Source organism: Chiloscyllium plagiosum, chromosome 23, assembly GCF_004010195.1.
Source record: "Chiloscyllium plagiosum isolate BGI_BamShark_2017 chromosome 23, ASM401019v2, whole genome shotgun sequence".
NCBI classification, from domain to species: Eukaryota; Metazoa; Chordata; class Chondrichthyes; order Orectolobiformes; family Hemiscylliidae; genus Chiloscyllium; species Chiloscyllium plagiosum.
In genome coordinates this window covers 38,918,091-38,940,773 of record NC_057732.1, presented here as the reverse complement: position 1 = coordinate 38,940,773, position 22,683 = coordinate 38,918,091, and the positions used below count along the sequence as shown (strand labels likewise).

The 22,683-nt window shown below is 40.5% G+C and overlaps 1 protein-coding gene across 3 annotated transcripts in view; it reads right to left on the bottom strand.

The window, feature by feature from the left end:
- Nucleotides 1-14,149: 14,149 nt before the first annotated feature.
- The window catches only part of gtf3c6 (general transcription factor IIIC, polypeptide 6, alpha), an 11,642-nt gene continuing 3,108 nt past the window's right edge, over nucleotides 14,150-22,683 (bottom strand). Inside the window, exons 2-6 of one of the 3 annotated variants that reach the window (XM_043713965.1) lie at nucleotides 21,092-21,169; nucleotides 19,721-19,784; nucleotides 19,099-19,143; nucleotides 17,661-17,771; nucleotides 14,150-14,907 (exon numbers count right to left, since the gene is read on the bottom strand). In XM_043713965.1, the coding sequence (XP_043569900.1) occupies nucleotides 14,570-14,907; nucleotides 17,661-17,771; nucleotides 19,099-19,143; nucleotides 19,721-19,784; nucleotides 21,092-21,169 (636 nt within the window). In that variant the 3' untranslated portion in view covers nucleotides 14,150-14,569. Of the gene's footprint in view, nucleotides 14,908-17,660; nucleotides 17,772-19,098; nucleotides 19,144-19,720; nucleotides 19,785-21,091; nucleotides 21,175-22,683 lie in introns of all 3 variants that reach the window. The other 2 variants (XM_043713964.1, XM_043713966.1) reach the window with 2 other exon arrangements.

Below are 22,683 nucleotides of genomic sequence, written 5' to 3'. Positions count from 1 at the left end.
ATTCAGTAATCTGTAAATATTGTTTCAAACTGGTTGGGCCAGCTACATCACTCCTGGAATATCCACATAGACCTGCTTAAAACCACTAACAAAGGTAGGATCTGGGCTACCTTAATGTTTTGAGGGAGTCTGGCCTGGTCTATAACAGATTGGGGGCTCTTTGTGGGATTTGGTCTATAGTTCTGATTGGGATTACTGTATGTGCACTCAACTGCAGCAAGTGGTAGGTGTTAATGTCTTGTTCTGGATGATTAATTCAGTTGGTTTAATAGTGTTTGTGGTAGTGGCTTTTTCAGTCATTAAGTTTTCTGGGGTTGGAAGAAGTCACTTTGGGAGCTTTTCAAAAGGTGAACAAGGAAAAGCTTTTGGAATTGTCAAGCTAGAGTTGGAGCTGCCTCCTTTTGTGAGGAAAGGACCGATAATTTACAGCAATAGCTCAGCATTTATATTTGCTGGAAATGCCATCAGAATTATTGCAGATGGCAAAAATACAATTGAAAATTAAGCCACTTGAGTTAGAGGCAAAAGAAATGAAACTGTTTGAATTACTATTAAAAGCAGAGGAAAGGGAAAGAACAGAAGGTCCTACCAGAACAAAAAGGAAAAGAAGATAGAGGGTGTTTTTCCTAAGTGCCAACTGATGTTCAGTCAGCTTAAAAGGATGGAGATGAAGGCAGAAAGTAAGCTTAGGTTTGCTTATCCTCACTATCATGCCAAAGACTTGGTGGGCAACTGTTTAAATATATTCAAACATTGCCTAAATTTGAGGAGAAAGATGTGGAAAATCTTTCCATCTCATTTGAAAAGGCAGCTAAACAAATGCAGAGGCCAGTGACCATGTAGCTTTTATTGATCCAAACCTCTTGTAGGTAGAGCTAATTGAAGTATTTGCATCCCTATCAGAGGAGGTATCTCATCCTATCTCTTGCAAAAATGCTAACCCATATTCCCAATTCCTCCACCTCCACCATATCTGCTCCCAGGAGCACCAGTTCCACCATAGAGGCCATCTGGTGTGTTTCTTTAGAGACTGCAGTTTCCCTTCCCATGTGGTTAAAGATGCCCTCCAACACATCTCATCCACATCCCGCACCTCTGCCCTCAGACCCCACCCCTCCAACCATAAGGACAGAATGCCGGCAGAGTGGTTAGCACTACTGCCTCACAGTGCCAGAGACCTGGGTTCAATTCCAGCCTCAGGCAATTGTGTGGAGTTTGCACATTCTCCCCATGTCTGCGTGAGTTTCCTCCGGGTGCTCTGGTTTCCTCCCACAGTCCAAAGATGTGCAGGTCAGGTGAATTGGCTATGCTAAATTGCCCAGTGTTAGGTATGGGTGAGTTGCGCTTCGGTGGGTCGGTGTGGACTTGTTGGGCCGAAGGGCCTGTTTCCACACTGTAATGTAAAAATGCCCCTGGTGCTCACCTTCCACCCTACAAACCTCTGCATAAACCAAATCATCCGCCGACATTTCCGCCACCTCCAAAAAGACCCCACCACCAGGGATATATTTCTGTTTCTGCCTTCTGCAAAGGCAGTTCCCTCCATGACGACCTGGTCAAGTCCACGCCCCCCCCCTACGACCCACCCTCCCATTCTGACACTTTTCCCTGCCACCACAGGAACTGTAAAACCTGTGCACACACCACCTCCCTCACCTGTATCCAAGGCTCTAAAGGAGCCTTCCACATCCATCAAAGTTTTACCTGCACATCCACCAATATCATTTATTGTATCCGTTGCTCCTGATGCGGTCTCGTCTACATTGGGGAGACTGGGCACCTCCTAGCAGAGCGCTTTAGGGAACATCTCCGGGACACCCGCATCAATCAACCAAACTGCCCCATGGCCCAACATTTCATCTCCCCCTCCCACTCTGCCGAGGACATGGAGGTCCTGGGCCTCCTTCACCGCCGCTCCCCATTGTACTCTATGCTACTCTCTCTCCACCCCCACCCTCCCCTAGCTTATCTCTCCATGCTTCAGGCTCTCTGCCTTTATTCCTGATGAAGGGCCTTTGCCTGAAACGTTGATTTCGCTGCTCGTTGGATGCTGCCTGAATTGCTGTGCTCTTCCAGCACCACTGATCCAGAATCTAGTTTTCAGCATCTGCAGTTATTGAGGTGAAGAAAGCCCATTTTAAGTGCATTTAAGCTTGTACCAGAAGCTGACAAACAGCTTCAGGAATCTAAGGAGGGATCCTGGTCAAACCTACATTGAGTTTGAAAGGATCAAACAAAGTAATTTGATAGGTTTGCTCAATTTTAATGCCTTTATCCACCTATGATGCTCTTAAATGACTATTTTTGGAGGAGTTCAAAATTTGACTTCCTGAGGTAGTGAGAACTTGCAGAAGAGCAGAGAATTTAAGCAGCTGAAATTGCTGATAATTTATGAGTTGGTTCATAAATCAAAGTCTGGCTTCCAACATCAATATCAATCCAGGAGGGATAGAAATTGTGGGGGAAAAAAGAAATCCTTACATAGAAAGGGAAAGGTTGATCTTGATGAAGATCATTAAGGATAACTTACCACAGAGTAAAAAGGAAACCCTTGAAGGGGAAAGAGAAGAGTAAAAATAGTATTTTCACTGCAATAAAGTAGGCCACATGAAATCACTATGTTGGTAGATTTAGGAAAAAGTACTGGGAAGCCAGATGTAGGAAAACTGGATAAGTTTTGTTGGATGGTCATGGAAAGTACAGTGGAGGCTAAAAAGCTGCACCAGAATGTACAACCTGGACAGAGGCTGGTTAAGGAGGAAGTACCTGATCTCAAACCACATACTTCCAAAGGTAAAGTTTACTCTCATAGGTGAGGTGCAGCAGGTAAAGACATTACAATATTAAGAGACAAAAGCTCTGCTCAATCTTTGATGTTGAAAGATGAGAGGATATGTAACCTCTGAAGGACTATTGCTGGAGGAAAAAGTGCTGGTAACAGGAATTCACAGTGAGACAAGTGCTCTGTTACATAGATTGAGGTTAGTGTGTTCAGTGAAGAGTGGAGGAGTTGTGGTAGGAGTACTGGACAAACTCTCAGCTCCAGGAATACAATCTGTCCTTGCTAATGATATAGCTGATTCTCTGGTCGGAGTGCGTTTACTATGGCTGAAAAGCCTGTAGAAACTCAGGAAACAGGTATTGCAGGAAACATATCCTGAGATTTTTCTTGACTGTGTGGTAATGAGGTCACAAAGTCACCAACTGAAACAGGAGAGATCAAAGAGTCCAGATAAGAGAGTTGAAGTGGAATTAGCAGAGACCCTGTTTGATCAGATGGTTGAGACAAACCAGGAGCAAATGGCTGACAATGTAGAAATCTTTAGCTCAGAGAAATTAACTGAGTTATGCAGAAAGATGAAGATTGCATCAAAAGGCATACACTGAAGAATCTTGATGTATCCCTGAATGCTACTATCTTAAAAATGATGAGAAAATGGAGACGATTATATATTCAGGCAGATGAGAAATGGAGAAGTTGTTCATCAAGTTGTATTGCCAGTGGGTTATAGAAAGGTGGTGTTGCAGGTAGCACATGAACTACCTGAAGGAGATAATTTAGGCGGTAGGAAAAACTTAAGAGCTCAAATACAAAAATATTTTACCTGGCCTGGATTGCACAAGGATGTAGCTGAATTTTGCCAGACATGTCATACAATTGGAAAATCACAAGCAGTAAACAACCCTGCACCTTTAATACCTATTCTTGCATTTGAGGGCCCCTACAAAAAGTGGGCATCAATATTTGTTAACAATAATGGATGTGTTGACTAGATTTCCAGAGGCCATTCCATTATGCAAATCACAGCTAAAAGGATTGCAGAGGAATTACTCAAAATTTTCACTAGATACAGACTAACCACAGTCAGATCAAGGGTCAAAATTCACATCAAAATTATTCAAGCAAGTTATGGATAGCTTAGGAATAAAACAATTCAAATCTACAGCAAGCCATCCAGAATCACATGGAGTGTTAGAAAGGTGGCATCAGACATTAAATACCATGTTGAGGGTTTATAGTCAAGACTATCCAGATGATCGTGATAAAGGAATTCAGTTTATAATTTTTGCCATCAGAGATGCACCAAATGAATCAACCAAATTCAGTTCATTTGAATTAGTTTTTTGGGCATGAAATGAAAGGACCACTAAAATTGATTAAGAAGAAATTCGTAAGTAATAACTCAAAGACCACATATTTGGACTATATGTCAAATTTTAAGGAATGGTTAAATAGAGTGGGGGAGTTGGCTAGACAGCATTTAAAAGTATCACAGTATACAATGAAACAGGAAGCAGACAAGAAATCAAAAAATTACATTTTTGCTATTGGAGATAAGGTATTCGTGTTGTTTCAAGTGGCAGTTGAACCTTTTAAAAAGTAAGGTTTAGTGGACCCTATCAAGTTGAAAGGAGATTGAGTGAGGTTAACTATTTGATAAGGACTCCAGACAGAAAGAAATCTGAGTGTAAATATTTTGACAGGGAAGGAAAGCAAAAGGAAACTGTTGTTGGTTACAGCACAGTGAAGAGCCACGTTCAGAGGATTCTGAATTGGACATTCCTCAAATTAAATTGGACAATGAGGAAGTTGTCAAAAATTGGGATAAGTTATTGCAGTATCTTCCACGGGAAAATTAAATGACCTGAAAGAGTTATTACTATTGCATGGGGAGATATAAGGAAATAAGCTGGGAAGTACTAACCTAATTATTCATGATGTAGATAGAGGAAATGTTGTTCCAATTAAACAACATCCTTATAGGCATAACCCTCTAAAGTTGGCACAGGTTCGAAAGGAGATTGAACGCATGCTCCAAGACAACATAATCAAAGTTACAGTGACTGGAACTCACCCATAGTAGTGCCAAACCTAGATATTACCCAATGGATACGTGTGGACTATCACAAAGTCAATACCCTGACAAAGACTGATGCATATCTGATTCCACGTTTGGAATACTATGTTGAAAAGGTGCTTCAAGCAACTTGTATTTCTAAATTGTACTTGCTGAGAGGATACTGTCAGATACCTTTGTCCAAAAGAGCAATTTTGGCTTTCGTAACACCAAATGGACTGTATCAATTTAAAGTCATGCCATTTGGTATGAAAAATGTGCTAGCCATATTTCAAAGACTAACCAATAAAGGTCATTTCTGGAATATCTAATTGTACTAGATTACTTACAGTATGGAAACAGGCCCTTTGGCCCAACAAGTCCACACCAAACCTCCGAAGAGCAACCCACCCAGACCCATTCCTCTACATTTACTCCTTCACCTAACACTATGGGCAATTTAGCATAGCCAATTCACCTAACCTGCACATCTTTGAACATTGTGTCATATATATAGATGACCTGGTGATTTTTCGTCACACATGGAAGGAATATTTGCAACATTTATCAGAATTGTTTGATCGACTTCGGGAGGCAGGCTTGGTGATAAACCTGCCTAAAAGTGAATTTGCCAAAGTCCAAGTCATCTTCCTCAGCCATGTCATTCGACATGGACAACTGACCCCATGGAATGCAAAAACAAAGTGAATTAGGGAGTTTCCCATATCATCAACAAAAAGAGCAGTACTATGATTCTTGGAATTGAATGGATTTTATCAGAAATCTGTACCAAACTTTACCACTGTGGCTGCTCCACTCACTTAATTATTAAAGAAAGGCAACAAGTTTCAGTAGACAGCGAACTGTCGGGAGGCATTTGACAGCCTGAAAGCTGTGTTAACCACGCTCCTGTCTTAGTCATTCGAGGTGGCTATCGATGCGAGTGATGCTGATGGTGGTGCTGTGCCTATCAGGTATTTCTCCAGCAAACTGAACATTCATCAGCAGAAATATTCAACAGTTGAGAAGGAGACTTTGAGCTTGGTGTTAGCGTTATGTAATTTCAATGCTTATGTTCCCAGTAATGTATCTGAGACAATCATATACACTGATCATAACCCAATCAAATTCGAGACAGTTTAGATGGAGCCTGTTGTTACAGCCATTCAATTTGAAAACCGTGCATGTGGCAGGACAAGCAAACATGATTACCGACGCATTGTCAAGACTTGGATGAGAAACTGAGGTGTTTGGTGGCAGGAGTAAACGAACTTAAATAGAATGACTATAAATTTACAAATGTGCACTACTACAATGTAATGTATATGTGTTGTAGGATACTAACAATTTAAGGTTAAGGGGTTTTAAAATGAAGCCATCTTTGGATATTGATTTTTATTTTTTAAGGGGAGACGTGTGACGATGCTGCTCCTTTAACAAGGTTATGTTGTCCTTGATTTTTTTCAACAGAAGTCATAAAGGCAGAGCTTCCAATATATCTGGAAATATCTATTTGAGAAGGCTTTCAAGTCTTTCTTTCAAAACACATGTACAATGAAAGGGGAATGGCCAGTTTTCCCAGTTCAGAGGCTGGTTTGGTTTTAGCAAGGACTCTGAGGCTGCTGGTCAAAGAAACAGCTCGATGCTGATGCCCTCTCTCTTTCTCTGACATCTCACCTGTAAGAACCTGTATTTGATTTTACCTTTTTTGCCAAGGGGTGTTTACAGGAATGTTGCAAGTATTTAGAACAGCATCATTAAGTTGTGGTGGTGTCGATTTGGTTTTTAGATAGGTTGGTATTCTCAATTCAGTTCTCTTTTGTTTGTGTTTCATTCAATAGTCTGTAAATAAATTCTGTTTTGTTTGAAACTGAGTGGTTGGGCCAGCTGCATTACTCCTGGAATATCCGTTTTACATCTGCTTAAAACAACTAGCAAATTTAGAGACTAGGCTATAGGCTGCCTTCTTGAAATGTTTTGAGGGAGTCTGGGCCTGGTCCATAACAGAATTAAAACATTAACGCTGCTTTTCTGTCCTGATGCTGCAGACCTGCTGTGTTTCTCTGGTATTTTGTTTTTGCTGCAGGCAATTAAATGGAATCATACTTTCCAGGTCTGGTTGGTACTTGCTCTGACTTTCCAACTGGTACATTAGGTAATCTTAGCCAATTAGAATATCCCTCATCAGTATACAGCAATTAGTGTGACTGATGTAGCAGGGAAAAACTTTCCTCAGGTGATTTAAAAGATATAATCTGAACAACAAGCCAAATGAAGAGATACTATATTGGATTACAGCACAGAAGCAAACGACACAACCGAGACTGATTTTATATCCTATGCAAGCCTTCCATACTTTATATTTGGAGCATTTATCAATATCATTTATATGGTGTATAATTATTGGAGCAATAATTGGACTGTGGGTACACAGTCAAATCTCAAGTGACCCACGCACAAACCTGTGTGCTTTGAGATGGCTGAAGAGGTATCTATGGGACATGATGTATCTACATACAGTGCATGAAAAAAATCTCATAAAAACACAGTATTGCATTAAATGTGCGCAAACTGTCTGTTATTCTATTTGTTTACATCTTACAATGGCAACGAACCTGTGAAAGGCATCATAAAATGTCAGTTTAGCTCAAAACTTAGCCTCTTTCTCCTTACTGTACTGGCTCAGGTCAAGCACAATATGATCTGCCATATTATCAACACAGTTGGTATTTTTATTTTGCAGTATTACTACAGCCTTTGTGGCTTCAGTTACGGACAGATGGCTGGGTGAGTAATCATTGGAATCTTCAAGGTCATTGGACTCCTGAGGTGAAGAACAAGCCACATCTGCAATTTCCTCATCTCTCAGTTCTGTTGTGCAACATACAATGTTGTTGAACTCTGCATAAGTTTCTGTGATTTCTTCTGCCAGAATTTTCATATCAGACTTCTGCAACTGAGTGAGAAGAGTATCATCATGGAATTAGTTGGCTTCAACTCATGTCCCTGCTCATCAAGTAAGGCTGATGCAATTGGCACTGTGACTTTCGTCACCATCGTTCACATCTTCATGGATGTAGTCACTGGACAATCCTTTCATAGGGAGATCACAATGTTAAATGACTCCCATTGCCCCATGATTTCACACTCATAGTCTAATACTGATCTGATCTGATTCTGAAGTAGCGTCATATTGGACTCCACACAATAACTCAGTTTTTGTCTCTCTACAGATGTTACTAGACCTGCTGAGAGTTTCTCGCATTTTCTGTTCGATACACAAATTCAGCGAATCTGAGGTTACCAATTCAGAATATTATAGAATTTGATCAGCATAAACCCTTTCTCCAACATTACTGTGAGCTGCTGCGCCAGAGGCTGGCCAAATAACTCAGTGTTCTATATTAGTAATTTGTCTGTTCCTGGCTAGGGATTCACTCTGCTTAGCCTTAGGTCTTTTCTTTGCTGGTCCTTGATGTTATCATCTCTAAATTTCTCATTTTTACTCTGAAAATCAATTCTGCACACATCCTGACCTTCACCCTTCATTCCAACAGAAATGCCATCAATGTGTAACAGAATTATACAGTGCAGGAGGCCACAGTCAAACCATCAAGCCTGCACTAGCTCATTAAATGAGAATCATTATCTAGTTCTGAAGAAGGGTCACTAACTCAAAATGTTAACTGTCTTTTTTCTCCACAGATGCAGCCAGTCCTAGTTTTCTTCAGCAATTTGTTTTTAATCATTACCTAGTGCCAATTTCTTTCTGCCTCATACTCTTGCATAATTTTTAAAATCCAATGCTCTCTTGAATGCTTCAGTTGAACCTGTCCAACATTTCCAGTTAGTGCATTTCATATCCTAACCACTTGCCTAGTGAAAAACCTTTTTTTCACTTCACCCTTGCTTCTTTTGAACTTCACGTTAAATCTATGCACTTTCATTTTGTTTGTTTTATCTACTCTATCCAGCCTGCTCATCATTTTGAAAACCTGTATCAAAACTCCTCTGACTCTTCTCTCCAAGGAGAACAGTCCCAACTTCTTCAATCTTTTTAAAAATTAATTCATGAGAATGAAGGCATCGCTGGCTAAGCCAGCATTTATTGCCCATCCCTAATTGCCCAAGGCCAGTTAAGAGTCAACCATATTGCTGTGGGTCTGGAGTCACATGTAGGCCAGACCAGGTAAGAATGGCAGTTTCCTTCCCTAAAGGATATGAACCAGATGTTTTTTTCTCAAAAGTCAACAATGGATTCATTGTCATAATTCGGATCTTCATTCTAGAAATTCCACCATCTACCATGGTGAGATTTTGATACTGAACATTACCTGGGACTCTGGATTAACAATCCAGTGATAATGCCTTTAGGCCATCACCTCCACTAAATCTATTCTCATAATTAAAGTTTCTCACCCCTGGAACTATTTTTCTCCAATGTGTTCACATCCTTACTATAAGGTGGCACCCAGAACTGTTCATAATACTCTAGCTGGGGTCTAACAAGTGCTCTCTGATATCTTATAATTCAACTTCTGGACTACACTTGCCTTCCTCCTCTGCACAGGAATGTTGACGGCCGTTTGTTGGTGTTAAATAAAAACTGAAAGAACAGCAGATGCTATAAATCAGAAACAAAAACAAGAAATTAGTGGAAAAGCTCAGCAGGTCTGGCAGCATCTGTGGAGGGAAATCCAGAGTTAACATTTTGAGTCAAGTGACCCTTCATTTGACCCAGAATATTAACTCCGACTTCTCTTCACAAATGCTGGCAGGCCTGCGAGCTTATTCAGTAATTTGTGTTTTTGTTCATTGATGTTCCTTTCTGATTTCACCCGCCCTATGTCAACTTTATCCCATCACAGGACCTTACTTTAACTCTGGACTTTTTCCTACTGTTTTCTCCCTAACCTCTTTTTACTACTAGGATATATGTATCCTATTAATTTCAATGTCACCAGTCCAATGCAACTTAAGCTTTCTATGTCTATTTCTAAGTCCAATCTAAATCAACCTCTTATTTTCTTCTTTCCTTACCTCTCTTCATCATGCCTTTCTCATTTTACCCCTTTTAATGGGTATCAGGGAAACCTCTCTGCTGGTAAGAGTTATACCTGGCACAAAGGAAGATGGCTTTGGATGGAGGAGGGCAGTCATCTCAGCTCCACGATATCTCTGCAGGAACTCCTTAGTGTCATAGGCCCAACCATCTTTAGCTGCTTCATCAATGACTTTTCCTCCAATATAAGTTCAGAAGGAGAGATGTTCACAGATGATTGCATAATGGTTAGCACAATTTGGAATGCAGAAAATACCAAAGTAGTCCATGTCCTGATGTAGTAAGACATGGACAATATCTAGAGAAGTGACAAATAACATTAACACTACACAAGTGTCAGGCAATGGCTATTTCCAAGAAGGGAAAATCTAACTATCCTCTTGACAATGACTGGCATTACCAAAACTGAATATCCCACTGTCAACTTCCTGGAGGTTGACCAGAAATTGAACTAGGGTAGACAGATATTTACTGCAGCTACAAAAGCAGGTCACAGGCTAGGGATTCTTTGATTAAATCACCTTCTGTCTGGCCACAGCCTACCCATTATTTACAGAGAAACCTCGATTATCTGAAGGACACAGGCGAGCAGTATTTCATTCGGATATTCGAATGTCGGATAACATCGTTAGCCAAGCATCAAGACCTTGCGATCTTATCCGGATAATCTGAAATTTGGTGAATCAAATGCCAGATAACTGAGGTTCCTCTGTGCAAGACACAAGTCAGGAGTATAATGAAATATTCGGCAGTTGCTTGGATTAGTGCAACTACCACAACATTCAGGGAGATTGCCACCATCCAGGGCACCACATCCACAAACATTCATTCCTATCACCACTGATTATCAGTAGCAGCAGTGATTACCATCCACAATATATACTGCAGAAATAAATAAAGTCTCCACTGACAGCAGCTTCCAAGCCCACAACCATCTAGAAAGACAAAGGTAGCACAATGACGTCCACCTCCAAGTTCCTTTCCAAGCTACTCACCAGCCTTACCTGGAAATGTTCCTTTATTGGTGCTGTGAAAAGCCCAGAAATCTCTCCCTAATAGCATTGTGAATGTAACTACATCAAATGGACTGCAGCAGTTTAAGCTGCATCTCACTATCACCTTCTCAAGGGCAATTAAGGATGGGTAATAAATGCTAGCCGAGCAAGCAAAGTCCACATCCCATGAATGAATTTCAAGGTATGCTGACCTCCCAAATCCCTATCCTTACTTTGAGCCCTCCTTGACCATACTTGACCACCTTCCTAGGTTAGACTCCCTTAGACACAAACCGACAGCTTCCCTCTGTAGCAATCTTAGTGATCTCTAAAAGGTTCATCCAGACATTTGATGTTGCCTCCTTATAAATAGCAGCCTAAGTTGTGATATTCTCTGACCAACCGCCTTGCCCAGAATGCCCATAGTGGGGAAATCTTGCTCCCAACAGCCCCTCCTAGCACCATTCCTGCCAGTGGACACCTATTACTGGCCATCTCAACATTTCCTTCTGGAATGTCTCCTTCCTTGCAAACAAGATCCTTGCCATCCAACATATCAATTTGGATAATTACACCAACACATTTCATACCACTACAGATGGCCTGGACAGACCCTCACAGAGAGAAGCTGTCACCCAACCACATCTTGATCTATCACTCCATGCAAGGGGACCTTTTCCTCCTTTGCTCCCCCATCCTAGTGTTGAGCTACCCCCTTATGATGAGGAGCTATCCCATTACCGTCAGATGAAAGGTATCAAAATTGACTTCAAAGTCTGAATTACATTGTAATACACGCATTTCTCAATTATAATACCATCCCTCCACTCCATGAGCCCGTGGTTCCATTCCAAATACACAGTAACAGTAATAGAGATCAGTAATGGTTCCCCTTATTTCAAATGCTAGATCATATTTGGCTCAAGTTGTGGAAGCAGTTTGATATTTATATAACAATTTGTTTTCCATTTATGGTATTATAATCTATTCCTCTACTTTCACCCTTTTGCTCATGGCACACCACTTACCTTTGTATATTTGCACAGGTCATCAAGTTCCTTCATTACTGTGTCAATAGTAACATAGTGCTGGGGCCAATCATGATCAGATCTGGCATATTTTACAGTAACAGAATTCTGTGATTGGTTTAATTAGTAAACTGCTTTAAACAGTCTGTAGCAGCTTAATAAGAGCAATGGAAAAAAATTAAAAGAGATTTAAACAAAGTGCTGTCCAATGTGTAATAACAGATTAAAACATTCACTGCGTAATTTCATTGACACAGTAACTCAGTGCTCTAAACAGAAATAATTTATCTTGAAATTCATTTTGCAGATGCTGGAAATCTGAAAAAAAAGGAAAAACAAAATGCAAGAAATACTCAGTCAAGCAACATCCGCAAAGAGAAAAGCAGAGTTAATGGTTAAGATGACTTTGGTGCACAGATACTGTCTGACCTGCTGGGTATCTCCAGCATTTTTTTGTTTTTATTACTGAAGTGCAAGAATATTTTGAGGCAAGGATTTGTTCAGATTTGGAAGGAAGGTAAAATATTCAGCAATGATCAAACTGAATGGCCTCCTCTCATTCCTATGTTTCTATCACAGACCCTTTGTTAACATTGATGCATCCCAGCAAACAAGCTGCAAATATTGACACTCACTCAAAAGAACAAATTTTCCAAGGACAGTGACAGCATTGATATCAGAACATAAATATTCCCTGTGGTTATTCAGAGAAATACTCAAAGTTATAAAGACTTTTTTATAAAGTGAAATAAAGCGATTGCAGTGACAGAGAACTGGTAAGAATAGATTTTAAATAATTGGCAAAACAAGGAAGGGGGTATGTTTACTGTAGCAAACTAACTTGGATTTCATTAACATGGTTGCGGTGAGTTTCACAGATAAGATACCAACGCTGCTCCTGCTTGCTGCTTTTCGAAGGGTAGGGGAACAGCAGTTCCCAAACCTGAGAGATGAGGACAGGGAAGGTAAGCCCAGACGGGGAGACCTCATCAAGGAGTCCCAGAAAGGAGAATGTTTTGTGGGCCCTGGAGGGTGAACACGCCTTTTCTTGGCTTCACCAAAATTAAAATGTATTTATCAAATCGTGAGTCACAAATATGCAATTTCCAGCACCTACTTTAAGATCCAGTGATGCCACACAATACCCAGAACAACCAACTAGTTAATAATCTAGTTATGCCTTTGGGAGGTATTGGTCAGGCCAGTGCCTTACAGGTTCTCTGGGCTCAAATTTTAGCAATTTCCTGACAGCTTGCTTTGCTTGGAATTGGGGACTCCATCCCCAGTATGGGAAGGACAACAGAAAGTCGAGTAATGTACTGGGTCTGTTTATTGAGCAGATGAAGTGCATGTGACTGTGAATTTTAAAAAGAAAACTCAACATGGTAACTGAAACAGGCAGGTGTTCCGGCTGCCAACCTCAGGACCATACTGATACACACCTGTGCTACAAGTGAGTCCCCTTTCAGACAAGTTAAAATCTGGTCTGTGACTAAACATTAACAGGAATTCAGGGCTCCAGTTTACAACAAAGTCAAGCAAGGAGTAGAATCGTAGCTCAATGCTGCCACCCTGTGGTACAAGCATGGAAACTCCAGACTTCCATTCAGTCACTAGCCTGGAAAAGCCCACCACTCTAGGACAGGAGTTCCACTGGGATTTCTTTTTAAATGTATCCTTGGAATAGGGGCATGACTGATAAAGCCAATCTGAGCTGCCCTCAAGAAAAGTAGAATTCCAGTTATGACGTGGAGACAGATAGAAAAATCAAACTCTTCTCTCCTTACAGATGCTGCCAGACCTGCTGAGATTTTCCAGCATTTTCTCCAGCATCCGCAGTAATTTGCTTTTATCTCTGTGATGGCCCCTGTTAACATTCAAATGCCTGCCAGAGAAGGTTCTGAAACTTTTTCTTGAAGATCTGCAGCTCATGTTGAATAATTCTTTATAGCCTCAGCTTCTTAATTCATTATGCTACTCACGCATTAAAAAAAATCACAGAACTTTAACTCATCAGGAATAGATTGCAATTTGCACACCTCTGTTCCACCAACTCTTCAGTCCCCTCTGTTACTTCTGGAATATCTTACAGTAGTCAGGAGAACAAAATTTACAGAAAACCTCAGAATTTGTTGAGAACATGTCCAACACTGCTCGACTGGAGAAACATAAAAGTACCTTCTTTGTGCATTAATTAAACAAAATAAGTATTGCCAAATCCAAGAGTTAATGCCGCTCTGAAATTTTAATACATATAGATATTCACCAATTCACAAACAAAAGTACAAGGTCATGATACTGAACAGCTACAAATTATTTCAAAATACTCTATCTAACCACAAACAATACCAAACATATTTCAACTAAAAAAGTAGAGTTCTTATGCTTTCTTTGGTTCATAACCACATTCTTACCAGTGTGTACACACACATGAACAGGACCAGACTGCTAACATATACTCTAGTCATACAGCCTGCTAATAGTCATCACTATGGTTATTATGGTTGGGTAACAAATTGGGTAACTGTCAGTGCAGTGGCATTGTGACAGCAGCAATAGCACCTTTAGGAAGAGAGGGGAGGTTTCCAATGAAATGAAATTGTTGGGAATGTTGTCTGCAGTAAAAATAGAGAAGAAAGCAGTTGCTCACTTCCCATTTTGTTCAGTGGATCTCTGTTCTCCAAGTTCCTGTACATTACCAATAGGATCTGGTTTTATCTCACAGCTCACACCAGCACGTTCATCTGTGAAACTTTCCAGCTCTTGGCTTAAGTCTGCACTTTCATGGTCACTGGCCTCACCCTCTGAACCTGAGCTGGCATTAGATAGCTCCTTGTCCTGAACTGCCAATGGATCGAGGACCCCTTCGGATGTTGCTCTACCACCATCATCCTTCGAACTGCTGCGGTTTGGGAGGAAGCTGCAAATCAGACCAGCTCTTCGCGTGAAATCATTTTCTTTGATCTTCAAATACTCCACCCCTCCTGGACAAAGAACACAGTCATTAATTACTATATATCTGCATCCAAAACAAACATTCTCTTTTACAGAACACAGTGCGCTATTGATGGAAACATATGAGCCAGTTCACATGGTTCATTCTAACAAAGTCAGCCAGAATTAAAAATCGATAGAACCCTTACTGTCAACTGAGACTCAGCAATGAGAACTCTCACTCCTGAATCAGTAAGTTGTGTGTCCAAGTCCTATTGCAGAACCTCAGCATCCATCCATGTTGACATGCCAGGGCAACACTGAGGAAGCACTGCATAGTTTGAGACACTGTGTTTCCGATAAGTCATTAATCTGAGATCCCCATCTGCCCCTCAGCTGAAGGTAAAAGATCCCATGATACTATTTTGAAGAAGAACAAGGCAGTTCTCCCTAGTGCCCTGGCCAATATTTATCCCTCAACTGATGCCACTGGAAACAAATTATCTGGCATGGACTCAGTAGACTGAATGGCTCTTTGTGTGCTGTACTGACTATGTTTATTATCACATTAATGTTTCCAGGTCTTTCCTTTGTTGCTGGGTTTCATAAATTACAGCAGTGCACACATTACAAGCATTTGACCCTTTGGGACAGCTTGATGTTGTGAAAGGTGTTAATATAAACACAAGTATTGTTTTCATTCATTATAGTCCAAAGGTGCATAAATAAATTCCAAACTTTAGGTTTCCACTATCTTACCTGAAGTCTGTTCCACATATGGATCATACTCAGTGTACAGAACCTCTTAATATCTACCTTAAATCACACTTGTTAGTATTTGTCCTCCTGTCAGTTTAATATATCTTCAAAATTTATGGCTGATACAAAGCCTGGATGCAATATAAATTGTGAGGAGGATAGTATATCACTTCAAAAAGTACGTAGACAAGTTGGAGGTGTGGGTGGACAGGTGGCAGATGAAATAGGCAAACGTGAGGACTGCAGATCATGGAAACCAGAGTTTAGATCAGAGTGGTACTGGAAAAGCACAGCTGGTCAGGCAGCATCCGAGGAGCAGGAAAATCAACGTTTCGGACAAAAGCCCTTCATCAGGAATAGAGGCAGGAAGCCTCCAGGGTGGAGAGATAAAAAATCTCTCTCTCCACCCTGGAGGCTTCCTGCCTCTATTCCTGATGAAGGGCTTTTGTCCGAAACGTTGATTTTCCTGCTCCTCGGATGCTGCCTGACCAGCTGTGCTTTTCCAGCACCACTCTGATCTAAACAGCTGGCAGATGAAATTCAACACAAAGAAGTGTGAGGTGTTACATTTTTTTGGAAGAACAGGGAAGGACAATATAACAAAAAGAGTACAACTCTAGAAGAACCTGGATACATATGTCTATAAGTCAATCAAGATGGAAGGATACGTTGAGACAACAGTCAATGTAGCACGCAGTATCCTCAGATCTATTAACAGTGGCACAGAGTACAAGAGTAAGGAAATTATGCAAGCTTGTATGACACGCTAAACCTCAGTGTGCATCTAGTTCTGGAAGACACTTTAGGTATAAAGTAAAGATAGTGGAGAAAGTGCAGAAGAGGTTAATGAGAGTGAGTCTAGAATGAAGAATTTCAGCTGTGAAGATAGACTGGAGAGGTTGGGACTCTTTTCCTTCAAACAGTGAAACTAGAGAGGTGATCTAACAGAAGTATTCAAAATGTGGAAGAGTCTGGATAGAGTAAATAGGGAAAAACGTCTCCACTTGCGAAAGGATCGAGAACAAAATGGCACAGATTTAAATTAATTCATAAAAAGTAACAGAAGTTATGCTCAAATACCACCATGGCAATTTGTAAATTTTAAATTTGGTTTAATAAAATCTTGAATTAAATAGTTAATATTAATAAAGTGACCACAAAGCTGCTGGAAGTCATACCCAGCCGGTTCACTAATGACCTTTAGTGAAGGAAGCCTGATATTTTCACCCAGTCTCGACAATGTGTAACTCTAATCCTAATACAGTTTATTCTTAAATGGCCCTTCATGTTATTTGCATCAAAATTGTCCTCTGGTAATCTAGGAGTGGATAATAAATGCCAACTCAGCCAAAATCGCTCATATTCCAAGAATCAAAAAACTAAAAGATTTGAAATTCTTTTTCCCTTCAAGCCTGTATACTGCCAGGTCTGAGGTAAATATTACTGCCAAGCTATCCCAGTCAATTCACAAACTCAGGTGGTAGGAAGCAGCCTCTGACCCCTGTCTGCTCAGTTTCTAACAATGTAATGATACCCTTTATCTTGCTCATCTGGACCCCATGGTTGTCAACGGTCACGTGTGGTCGGAGTTAAGTACTGTATTGCAGAACTTTACCACAACTTAATTAAACGATTTGTAACTCCAGTATTTCCAAGGTTATAATAATTTAAATGACACATAACTGTTGAAAAAAAAATGAATGTTGAAATACGAAGGAAACATTTGGGAGACTGGAGGAAGCGTCTGTGGTATTGGTGCATTTTTAAAAGGAAGATAGTTATTGTACCAGAATGCGTCTCAGCTGCTTACTGATTAAGGGCCCTGAAAGACAGATCCAACAGCCCCCTGCTAGAAGTACACATATACTTATTGAAAGATAATAGGACAAAGTTTATTTCCAATGCTGATATTCATGTTAAGTAGGAGACAAGGCAAGTCATAGGTGGGAGATCAGAGGGTTGCTGTACTCATGAGCAGTTCCCTCCGTGGGAAGAAAGTATAAAGAAGGAAGGGAGACAGAAAAACAAACAGAATCAATCAAACCTGTGCTCTCTTCACCCTCCTTCTTCTCACTCAGGAACGTCCTCTTCATTAGCAACTTCTTTGCCGTGTGGCATTTGTACTTGAGTGATGGTTTGTCCTCTGATTCAGGATCTGCAACAAAACATAGGCCCACCAAGTATAGGACAAGAAAAATGCAGCACTAACTCCCATATAATCAGGATCACTAGGCACCGGAAAGCAGCGACAGCACTGGCACAATCAAGAACAAAATCCTACTCTACGTTCACTTGGTGATTATTAATTGTTTTCCAAAATTGTCCACACATAGAAGGGTGACTCTCAAGAGTCTTTTAAGTCTTTCTGAGTTCCTTCTGTTTGATTTAATTTGTAATTATATTCCATACTTCCATAACTGCAATCAGGATGATGAAAGTTGCTCAACTCACTGAAGTCCATCCTAGGATGTATATGTGCAGTATTTTGAATTGACCCACCTTCTGTGATTCTGTGTGAGGTGATTGTAGACCAGTGTGTCCCAGAGGGAATGGTCCCTGTGGAGTGCTGGCATGGGAGGGGAGGGAAATGTGTGTCTGGTAGTGTCATCCAGCTTGAGGTGGCAGAAATGGCAGCTCATGATCCTTTGGATGTGGAGACTGATGGTGTGGAAAGTGAGGACAAAGGAAATGCTATCATTGGTATGGGATGGAAGGGAAGGGAAGGGGTGAGGACAGGTTGCAGGAAATGGACAGGGCCCTCAGCCATATCCGGTCAACTACAATGGCAAGAAAAAAGGTGGGCATGTCTGAGACTACCCTGCAGATGGTGAATCATCAAGATAAGTTGCTTTTCTATTCCTTCAGTATGACTGTGGTTGATCTTCTACTTCCACTCACTTTCCCACTCTAACCCCATATTTATATGACACCTTTCACAACTTCAGGATGATTTAAAAAGCTTTAAAGCCAATGCAATACGTTCTAAAATGCTGCAACACAAGAAAGGATGGAGAAAACAAAAAACAGCATCATATTTAAGAATACTTGGATGTACATCTGAAATGCCATAACAACTACTGACCAAAAGCTGGGAACTTGGATAGGGAAGAATAGCTCACTTTAACCTGCACAAACCTGACGGGCCAAACGGCCTCCACCTGTGCTGTTACTTTTCATACTGCATGAAATGCAGCATCCAATCTGTGTATATGAAGCTCCTGCAAATTTGTGTCAGCAACATTGATTGAGGGATTAATATTGGCCAACACACTTGCTCTTTCTGATACAGTGCCAAGGAAACTTTTGTGTCTAGGTGAGGACTTTGGTTTAACAATTCATCGGAGAGGAAGTACTCTGACAATGTAGCATCCCTTGTATTGCATTGCAGTGCTAGATTTTTGTGCTCAAGTCTCTGGAGTGGAGTTTGAGCTTATACAATTCAGAGCGCATTTATTGTTGTTTTCAAAGCAGACTACACTTACCTGGCTCAAAGGCCTCTTCAAATATCACGCATGTTCCCAACACATCTACAAATGGAACAAGCAGTCCAAGTCAATGGAGAATCAACTTGTTCAATCCAGGTATACTTTAATCCACATTGAGTTTCACTTGCTTCTTTTCTGGTAAATAATTTTTCAGGCAGTATTGTCACAAATGGAAACACCTCTCAAAAGCCCATAGTAAGTGTAAATGAAGTTGAAACATAGAATGACTGTTGTGTCCAAGGTGGGGCGGGGAGGTGGTGCAGAACAAGGTAGGGCTCAAATAGAGCTGGCAGACACAAGATTTTTATTCCAAGTAATGTGACTGGTATGTCAGATTAAATGATATGATTTCCTGTAGCTCCCCCCATTTCTCAAAATTCCTAAATGAAACTCCTCATCACCTGGGCCTCCCCTGCAGGGACTGGATGCCAGCAATGACTGCCCAAGCCAACCCATGACAGATGTAAATATTAACACCCCACCTGTTGTCCAGCAAAGCAAATGAGTATATCCAAGAGCTTCCTGGTACTCAGAGGCTAGTAATAGCCCAATTAATATATTCTTCCATATCCATCCCCTGTAATAACCGTTGCACAAAACACTTAAGTGAAACACTGGCCTTCATACTCTCCAGCAAACACGCATCTGTCCACCTGCATAATTGGCTGCTCTGTGTCTATTCCCTGGGGAGAGAAAGGAAATCTCAAATGTTTCAGATGAACTGGAAATGGTTCAAGCAAACCCAGTGTATACAGGCTGCATTAAACTTTGAAACTACTCCCAAGTCAAAGGAACATGGAAGCTGCTAGATGAGAAAGGACTACTGTTCATTTAGTTTCACTTATTTTATTCTGTTTGTTAAAACATGATAAAACACTAATAGTGCAGTTGACTGATCAATCTCCAACTTTTGGTCTACTCAACCATGACCATTAGGAAAACCACAGCTTTGGGAACTGTACAGCCAAAGTCACCTGTTCCTCCCAAACAAGTACAACGATTGCATATCAAACTTTGAATGATTCACTTACATTATTTTCTAACCTGCAATTGAATAAATCAACACCAACCATTTCCATCATCAGCAAGGTCTTGTTGTGACTCTATGACTGCACGTTATTTGGAAGTGTATTGTGCTGGGCAATTGTCATAGGTTGATTAATATAGGCACCATGGTGTGGTGACTTATAAAACTTTCCACTGTATTTTTCATGTAAAAATACACATGACAATAAATTTCTGTTCTAATCTAGGAACAGGTGAAAAGATAAATGACATTTTGCTAACTCAGCCCTACAAAAATGGATTTGTACAACATCAGAGGATTAATATGTACAACAATGGACAAATGCTTAGCAGATGAACAGACAACTCAGGTATTAAAGCTAGGAGAAAGAAAAGATTTACACTCATCTAAATTATTTATGATCTCAAGGCATTGCAAAGTCCTTTACAGCAATTTGAAGTGCAATTATTGCAATAATATCAGTAGCCCAGCAGCGAATTCATATGCAGCAAACTTCCACAAATAATGAAATAAATTATCAGATCAACCATTTTTAAATGTTGATGGAGAAATAAATATTGGTCAGGGCACCAGGACGAATTCTTTGATTTTTCAAAAAGTGCTGTGTCTTTTTTTTTAAATCTTTATCTCAGAGGGTTAATGTTTCAAGTGAAAGCTAGTATCTCCAATAATGCAGAACTCCTCCAGTACTGCATTGTGGGCTCATGTCTGGATTGAAACTTGAACACACAATGTTCTGATTAAAAAAAGTGCGCTACTCACTGAGCCACAGATTTTGGTCAAGAGTTTATCCCTTGAAATCAATCATGGTTAGCCAGGGAGGTAAGTCCACTTTCCCACAGTATATTGTGGAATGCAGAACAAGATACCCATTTCAGAAAACAGTTAAGCAAAAAATCAAAAGTCCCTCTGGTCATATACATGGCTATTGGCTACTTGTCATAATGTCTTGAATTTACTTACCACAATTTTACACTCATTTCTACACTTCAACAGAAAGTCTGGGTCGATAATCCCTGAGAGTTCCACCACAACCAATTGCTCCTATAGGATTTAAAAATAAGTGACAATCAGATAAGCGGCCTACCAGAAAGTGTATGCAAGCAACTTCACTGAATACAGTTGTAAGAGGGAAGCAGTTATTCATCAACTTGAGCTTTATTCAACAAATCCAGAAACCAATTTTACCTGATTATCTGGGATGGAAGAAAGGAGCTAGTTGGAAAAGGAAGAAACAACCAAACCAACTCTTCTCAGGATTTGAAAGTGCATTACAACCACTGAATGAACTTTTTCAAAAGTGTGATAACTGTTCACTTTTCAATGAGTGGTAAGGAGGACATTACGGGTGAGTGAGTCTCACACCAGTGGTAGGGAAATTATTAGAGAAACATCTGAAGGACAGAGTCAATCTTCACTTCTAAAGATAAGGTTTGATTGGGCATAATCAGCATAGCTTTGTCAGAGGAAGGTCATGCTTAACAGGTTTCACTGAATTTTGAGGTGATCAGGTGTGTAGATGAGGGTAGTGTAATTGATGTAGCCTTTGTATGAATTTCAGCTAAACCTTTAATAAGGTCCCACATGGGCAACCAATAAAGAAGATAAAAGCTCATGGTATCCAGGGTACTTGGCAAAATGGATCCAAAATTAACTTAGTCGTGGTAGACAGAGGGTGGTGGTAGAAAGCTGTGTGACTGCAGACCAGCATCCAGTAGTGTACCACAGGGATCACTGCTGGGTCCCTTACTGCTTGCAATAGTTATAAATCATATAGATCAGAATATCCCTGATGATAAGTTTGTGAATGGCACAAAGATTGGCTAGGTGGTAAGAAGAATGTCTTAAGTACAGACAGGTTGGTCAGATGAACAGACTGTCTTCATCCGTTTGAATTTGCAATAGTGCATGGTCTTTTGAGAAGTTGTTTATATTTACTGCAGGGAGTTGTGCTGCATGTGGTTATGACTTCCGAGATACACAATTTGCATTCGGTCTTAGTTGCTGTAGTTACAATTCCCCTTGGGCTACAACATGAGAGTGAGGGCAACAAGGCAGCAAAGAAAAAGAAAATCTATTCACTGGTGAAGGATAAGGAGGGGAAATAAACTTTTGTGATTGCTGACATGATTACTTCATGGCTGCACTTGCTGACACCAATACATGCAAGCTATACGCTGCATTAAGTCATGTATGTGTGCATGAACAGTTACAGGGGAGACCACCCACGGGAGATCAGGACTTGGTTTGTGGGAGTATAGGGTTGAGATCAGAAAGGTGGTGGGGTGGTGTGCTAGGGGAAGGGAGAGATCAACACATGGAAAGAAAATGATCAGGACCCAGGGTGAAGAACGGGACTAGGGGTGGGAGATGGAGTAAGACCTGGGAAAAGGGAAGATCATGACCTGGGTAAGAGGTAAAAGGACAAAAACAAAAGGGTACAACAGACACTTTGGAAAAAAGAATACAAGCATGGACTACTTTCTAAAAGGTGAGAAAATTTATAAAGCCAAAGTACAAAGGGATCTGGGAGTGCTAGTCGAGGATTCTCTAAA